The following is an 8,153-nucleotide window of genomic DNA, read 5'->3' as shown; positions in this document are numbered from 1 at the left end:
TTAAATCATTATTCATTCTCTGTTCACAAATCTAAAACATTTTCACTGCCGAATACAAAACCAGAATTAGGAGTAGATTATTTATCGTTTAATAATGTAGGGTATCTAGCTATGTGGTGAATGTGAGGTAATTGTCTAATTTCATTCCAATTTCACAATGATCATGGAGGATAGCCTGGTTAACACCATGCCACTTCTCAAATGTCAATTATTAACAGGTTTGTCTGGGTTCTCCCAGGCTACATGGAGGATGTTCTGATGAAGAATCTGTTGTCACCATCATTACCACAGCCAATTCATCCAAGTTCAAATTGAACTATTGAAAAAATGCTTCAAGATGCTCTATAACATTATTGCATTTAAAGAATCAAATGTGGTTAAAAGAAACAAGTACTTCATGTTCATATTTCAAATGTAGTGGAGTCAAAAGTACAGTATTTGTTTCCAAAAATATTAATAGTCAAGTACAGATACTCAAAAAGCATACTTAAGTACAGTAATCAAGTAAATGTACTTAGTTACTGTACACCTCTGCTTAATGCTTATATGAATCAAATTCCACATAAATATGTTTGTACTCTATATAATATGTATGTAGTGTATTGTTAATGCTTGACAGCAAAATCTTGAAAAGATTCTAATTCTGTTATGCAACAAGAGCTGTTCCTGGCGGTAATCCGTGGCTGTCTTTACAGAGCAATAGTGCTCGTAGGCTGTTCAAAGGCTCCAGCTCCGTGGGATGTTTCTGTGCGCGCCGCGCTGAAGCACGCCACTCAGCTGGCAGCCAGATGTGTGCAGCGAACGCTGGGGTCACTGAGTCCATTTCCCCAGCCCCTCCGCCCGTAATCCCAGGCACATAGCTGAGGACCACCGTGTCTGGCAGACAGCATTGGAGGTTGAGAACAGGGGGGGGAGCTCTTTTTCCAATCTCTCTCTCTCTCTCTCTGTCTCTCTCTCTCTCTATCTCTCTCAGCTTGGTTCATGTGGGATAAGGTACACATCCTAGCCCAGGTGTTTTGATGGAAGAGCCGAGGAGTTCTGGCAGGTTCCAGACCTCTCGGGCAGTTGATGGTAATCAGACAGAAGTGCTGAGGTGAGGGCTTCTATGGATGAATGGGTCCAGGAGAGGGAGGGGGGAGGGGGAGGTTCTGAGCCCTAATCTCATTATCCTTGTCCTTTTAATCCCAGAGAAGCGTCGGGAGTCTACAACCGGCTCTCTCACACCAGCACACTTACTTGCACTGCTCATACAGGGGAATCTCTTGCACTGCACTCAAACCCCAACACACACACACACACACACAGTGAATTTTCCCTCACAGGGTTGAACGTGCACTCATTTACACACTCACTGAGACTCACACAAAGACACAGGGAAACACACACACACACGTTAATATTATCTCCAACATTCAAAACGAACACATCCATTCTTCTAGGACACTAAGACCTGTTGCAGTTCATACAGATCCAGACGAGATGGATCAAACCATGTGTCTTGGAGTGGAGGGGGTCAAGAAGACCATCCTATATGGTGGCACTGGGGAAATACCTAAGTTCATCACTGGATCTAAGGTAAGGACCTGGACCCACGCCACAGCTCAATTCTGGCTGAGATTGCACTGTTCAGTATTTAGAAAGATTCACAGACAAAATTGGTTTCAACCTTAGAATCAACACTCATGCAGTTAAACATGCAGTTAAACAACACTATATTTCAGGATTGGGACCTTTACGGTGCATTAGAAAACGACCCCACTGTGCTGGGGCTATTTAAAATGCAAACGTTTAACAGGCTAAATCATATTAACATTACTGAATCACATGTATCTATTCCCAGAGGGGAACTATAGGGGCGACCCTGTCAGATTGAATAACACATCCCCATTCATTACAAACAGAAGACAACAGAGGGCGCAGAATGGAGAATATTCTGAGAATCTTAGATATCATATTAGCATGTTAGCACTGACATAATGTTAGCACTTTAACAAGGCATGCATGATAGCAGATAAATAACCTTGACACTGATATAGGTCACTATACAATCTTTAAATGTCTCCTTTCATTCCATCTTTAGCAGATACAGGCAGAATGGGAGAGTCAGGGTCTGACAGTTTCATGCACTCTTTTAGCAGCGTGTTGCAGCCACTGTAAACGCATCCTGTTGTTGCCTCATAGTAAACTGTGGTGCTGACCAAGATAAATCAAAAAAAGGAAAAGAGTAGATGTGTTCCTTTTTCTGTCAAAACTGTTGTTTTAGCTGTTTTGCCAGCTGTGTTCAACTAACTTGGAATTAAATGTGCTGAAATCTTTGTTTTGTCATTCCCAATATCAAACACACACACACACACACAAACACACACACACACACACACACACACACACACACACATAAACACACACACACACACACACACACAGGTGAAGTTCCACTTCCGTACAATGCTGTGTGATGATGACCGCACGGTGATTGATGACAGCAAGAAGGTGGACATGCCGATGGAGATTGTGATCGGCAACATGTTCAAGCTGGACATCTGGGAGACCCTGCTCGCCTCCATGAGAATTGGAGAGGTGTCCGAGTTCTGGTGTGACATAACGGTGAGTGAGCTCATGTTTAAGGAAGTGAGAGGCGCATGTCCCATGTCCATTGTCTCAGATTACCCAATGCATCCTCTTTTCTCTTCTACCACCATACAAATGAATGCTTACTCAGGGGTTAACACTCTTAAAATGAATGTGTTGTCCCAATCTGGACACAGAGATGTGTTAAAAAAAAACAACGCAAGTTGTATTGTTTTCAACGCAAGTTGTGTTATTTTCAACACAAATTGTGTAACAAATAAACAAGTGAAACAACACAGTGTTAAAAACGACGCAAGTTGTGTTGTTTTCAACACATTAGTTTTAAAGGAATTATCCGGAGTAAAATGCACTTTAGATCAATGTACGGATGATTGGGAGTACATACGTTTAGTTGACATCCAAATCATGTCATTCGGATGTGTTTTGAGAAAGTTCGATGTTACCGTTTTTAGTCAAAACTCGTTAGCGTGGAAGTGAGAAGGGCATATTATTTCGCCACTACAAAACGCTATTTTTATACCTCTTCTACAGTTCCAAACAACATTGCACTTACGTGGTAGTGAGTAGAGGGTCCCTAAAGCCAAACCGAAGTATCCCGAGGTCTTTATGTGGTCGGATAGAGAGTCCAGAATGAATTTCATCAAGCCAGTACCTTTCCGGAAATGTTGCCATCATTGCTGCCATCTTTAGGGGAAAGTCCGTAGGAGTCGATTGCCAAGTGTGCTCTGGAAATTCACAATTTCGTCACCGTTTAAAAAAAAAAAAAAAAACATAGTCCAGTATTTCTTTTGAAATTGAAATTAAGTTGTATGGACTGGACTATGTTTTTTTTTATTTTTTAAACGGCGACGAAATTGTTAATTTCCAGAGCGAAATAATATGCCCTTCTCACTTCCACGCTAACGAGCTTTGACTAAAAACGGTAACATCGAACTTTCTCAAAACACATCCGAATGACATGATTTGGATGTCAACTCAACGTATGTACTCCCAATCATCTGTAAATTGATCTAAAGTGCATTTTACTCCGGATAATTCCTTTAAGAGTGCAGATATGCAGAACTAATTTGTTTTAGATGGAAAGTTAAGTTGGGTTATGAGGAGGCCTCGTGGAAGTAAGAGCAGTAGTGCTAGCTTTGATAGATATTTGTTTGCAACTTTAGGAATTTTAAAAACACTTTCACACGATTACTTCTGTCCAGTGTTGTGTGATTAAACACCACCCTAACTGTGATTGACAGATGGACTGCTTAGAGTGGGTGATAATCTGCACCAGAGCCACCTTTCTTAAGCCTCCTACTCACTGAGTCACTGCTGCAAATCCATTATCACATCTGTGCCATAGATACAGCTAACTTAATTTAGTCTGCTCCTACCTAATCCACTGGCTGGTAGTTATTTATAAATTGGACAGCTGTTGCCATTTTTGTGTGTAGTAGTTGTTGAGTTTTCACATTCTTTCTTTTTTCATTTGTATTTGTTTTAATGGGTAAGATATGAATAGTGTTATAAGATACAGTGTTGAAGTGTTAACTGTGAATGACACATCGTCTCCTCCTGTCAGCACACTGGCATGTACCCCATCTTGTCCAAGAGCATGCGGCGCATCGCAGAGGGCAAAGACCCGACGGATTGGCATATCCACACCTGTGGCATGGCCAACATGTTTGCCTACCACAGCCTGGGCTACGACGACCTGGACGAGCTGATGAAAGAACCAAAGCCCCTTTACTTTGTGCTTGAGCTACTCAAGGTTAGAGGGCATTGTTATAGTATGTAGCAAACACAAATACATACATACACACATACACAAAAATATACTGTATACACACACACACACACAAACATACACATATACTGTACACACACACACATATACACATACACATATACTGTATACACACACACACACACACATATATATGAAAACCCCACCCCACCCAAGACATACACTTAAAAACCAGCCTGGCAGAAATGTTTTAAATATCAGCTATTAGAGTGGCTTTCATAATGTATTTCCTATAGAGAGCACAGCACCTTGTGAGCCTTAAGTGAGCTGAACTGGTGGTGTATTGGGCCATGCCTGGCCACTACAACTAGTGTGTACCACACAGCTCTCTCTCTCTCTCTATTGCTCTCTCTCTCTCTGGCTGTACACTGCAGTGGCCACCTGTGGCTTTATGGGCCATTATGAGGGACCAAAGAAGTGCTGACCCCAGCAGAGAGAGATGCAGAGGAGAGCAAGAGGAGGTTCTCTGTCTAGCGGGACATAAATGATCACAGCAGCTCACAAAATGGCCACTAGGATGTGCAATAGGACCATGTACTGCAGTCTAAGAGATGTAGAGTGGTTTATTGTGTGTGCATCTGTGTGTGTGTGTGTGTGTGTGTGTGTAGGTGTCCCAGCCGAGTGAGTATAACCGTGAGACTTGGGCCCTCTCAGATGGAGAGAGAGTGAAGGCCGTGCCTCTGCTCCATGCTCAGGGCAACAAGTTCTTCAAACAGGGACGCTACGAAGAGGCCATCCAGAAGTACAAGGAGGGCATTGTTTGCCTCAAAAATGTACAAACAAAGGTACAATGGAAGTACTACCTCTGCAATGTTCAAGTTATGTCCTTGATAAACAGAATGATTTGAACAGAGGTCTCTCAGCAAAAGATTTGGGGGAAAAAGCTGAACCTTTATTCTATAAAAATGTGTGTAGGGCGTATTACAATGTATTTCTGAATGTTTTTATTGTGTGTGTGTGTGTGTGTGTGTAATTGTGTGGTTGCGTATTGTGTATCCTTAATCAGGAGAAGGCATGGGAAGTCTCATGGCTGAAGCTCGAGAAGATGGCGAACACACTCACACTAAACTACTGCCAGTGTCTGCTTCGCACAGAAGAATACTATGAGGTCATTGAGCACACCACTGACATTCTCAACAAACACCCAGGTAGGCTATGCCTGTTCTCTCTGATGCATCAGCATATGCACTCATGCTTACCTTAATTAAAAAATGGTTCAGATGGTCCAAATAGAACTGAGGCAAGGTCCAGATACAGAATGTGAAGATCCCTCCTAAATATTCATGCAAACCACCTGGATTAAGAAAATTAGCAAATGTCCTTGTAGCATGAGGTCAAGCCGAACTTACTCAAACTTTGAAGTAAAATGTCTGGGCTCAGTGCAAGGATATAGTGAAATCTTTGCTGTACCTTTATTTTCTGAAGCTTTCTCTGGAGCTTGCTGGCACTTGTAGTCTCATGTGTCATTGTGCTCCATCATGTTGATAATGTTTGACAAACACTCCTGGCAGGCTTGTGCAAAATTCCAGAATTGAATTGAAACTGGCTCTTAAATTCCAATTCAATTCTTGAATTTCACTTGCATTTCAATTTAGGTAGCAAACAGGAAGCAGAATTGCAATTCGAATTGTGCACAACCCTGACTCCTGGACATAATATAGGTGGGATAAGAACAGTATATTAGTATGTACTGTGAGCTGTGTAGCAATTCAGTTCAATTCAATTCAAAGTTGCTATATTAGCTAGATCCAGTTAAGATACAGTTTGGCCAAAGCATAAAGAACAATAAAAAATAACACATTCATGTGTAAAATAATACTGACTAGGAAAAAAACAGGCAAATTGGCATACCCTTACCTGTTTTCACAGGCATCATGAAAGCCTACTACCTGAGGGCCAGGGCCCACTTAGAGGTGTGGAACGAGGCGGAGGCTCGGGAGGACTTTGAGAGGGTGCTGGACCTGGAGCCTGGCATGAAGAAGGTGGTGACGCGGGACCTGGGTGTGCTGAGCATGAGAATGGAGGAGAAGAACGAGGAGGACCGCAAGAAGTACAAGGGCATGTTCGAAGAGAGACGCAAGCAGCGAGAGATGGCACACAACACAGAGTCCGAAGAAGTGGAGCAACAGACCGGAGAGTCTGAAGTGTCCGACACAAGCCAGACGTGACTGTTGACTGTGTGAGATGAAGGAGAAAGAAATGAGCATTTTCACTGCTGTGTGCTGAATGTAATGGAGTTGGAAATGGGGTGTTGGATGTTGTTTGCTCAGTAAGAATGCAATGCTGTCACACTAAGAGGTCTGAATAATTGTAGAGAATAGATCAGATTCAGTCTAGGCAGCATAAAAGTGTTATTGATATAAACATTGTGAACACTGGAAGGTTATGAACTCTAGTCTGAATGAAAGAAACACCATTTAAACACTTAATTATTTATTAAGACATTACTAAAGCATGAACTTCAGCATTTAACATCAATTATTGTTTTATTATAGCCTACTGAAATCCATGGTTTGACTGTTACACTTTCTTAGATACACCTTGCCATAAAGCATTATTAGATACTGCATGTGTAAATGGAGCGGATGAATGCATTTGGCATACACCAATGTCTTACAGTCAGATTACCCTGCTGTCTACCCATTCCCTGTTACAGGTGATCAAACACTGCCATGATGGTGTCCTATAGCATCATAAGATGTACTACAAGGCATATTGCATTGCTTTGAAAGTAACTGAAATAAACAGAAATAAACACAAATGTGTGTTATTTCTCCTCCATTTAGTAAGAGATTGGAAGCATTTCTAGATTATTCTAGTACATTTGAAAAAGGATCATAAAAGAAGCAAGATATCTCAGCATAATCTAATCAGAAGAAACAGTGGCAGTTATCTATGATGATTTCTATCTTGAATAACATCTTCATTTCAAGTTAGAAACTGATCACTTTGGAGAACTAAAATATTCTTCAGTGGAGACCAGTGGTTCTCAACCTTTTTTCAGTGATGTACCCCCTGTGAAATATTTTTTCAGCCAAGTACCCCCTAACCAGCGCACACGAATTACCTCTACGCTTCAACCACGACTCCATCGTTTGAGTTTTGACAGTGATTGACAGGTGATGGCTGGTGGCATGTGACAGGTGGGGTCAAACCATCCTGGTATGGGGGGGGCACTGGGTTTTTAGGATAATGAAATTGAATAGCCTACTGAAATATAAAATTCATTTTATGAACTTATATGTTCCTGAAATATTTATTAAATAATTGTTTTCAAAGTATTTTTGCATGGAAATCTCATGTACCCCCTGGAGTGCCTTCACGTACCCCCAGGGGTACGCATACCCCCATTTGAGAACCACTGGATTAGAACATGCTTCTTTTAGGACAGTTCATATTATTTCAAATTGCCAATGTTTTTGTTTGTCTTTATACAAACAACAACATTATATGAGTTTATCACAACACTCACACAGGAAAGAAGTAGCACAATATGTGGCTTCCTATGTGACATAAATTGGCCTTAAATTCTTGGAAGGACTGCTGAACTACATTTAGATGAAGGGCTGTATCCTGGACTTATGGGGTCTTCTTCTCATTCACTCCACCCAGGATAGACACTGTGGTGGACGCATATCCATAAAATCAAACAGAAAGGTCTAGAATCTTCCATCTGCCATTAGGTTGACAGTTGATATTTAATGGAAAGTACAGCACAATGGGAAACTCCTCAAAGTGACTGAGCAAACTGAATGAACTGAATATTTGAGTATGT

The 8,153-nt window shown here is 41.4% G+C and overlaps 1 protein-coding gene across 1 annotated transcript; it reads left to right on the top strand.

Annotated features, from left to right (window-relative positions):
• Positions 1 to 1,479: 1,479 nt before the first annotated feature.
• aipl1 (aryl hydrocarbon receptor interacting protein-like 1) lies at positions 1,480 to 6,856 on the top strand. The gene is made up of 6 exons (XM_076281505.1): positions 1,480 to 1,575; positions 2,425 to 2,604; positions 4,154 to 4,342; positions 4,987 to 5,163; positions 5,385 to 5,526; positions 6,248 to 6,856. Exons 1-6 carry the CDS (start codon positions 1,480 to 1,482, stop codon positions 6,544 to 6,546), a joined length of 1,083 nt encoding a protein of 360 aa, XP_076137620.1. The 3' UTR covers positions 6,547 to 6,856.
• Positions 6,857 to 8,153: the final 1,297 nt, after the last annotated feature.

This window comes from Alosa pseudoharengus, unplaced genomic scaffold (genome assembly GCF_046254945.1).
Source record: "Alosa pseudoharengus isolate Yale_2024_CS ecotype anadromous, Long Island Sound unplaced genomic scaffold, YU_APseudo_1.1 YU_APseudo_1.1_scf_13, whole genome shotgun sequence".
NCBI classification, from domain to species: Eukaryota; Metazoa; Chordata; class Actinopteri; order Clupeiformes; family Clupeidae; genus Alosa; species Alosa pseudoharengus.
Note: the sequence above shows the minus strand (reverse complement) of the source record. Positions and strands in the feature narration are given on the sequence as shown.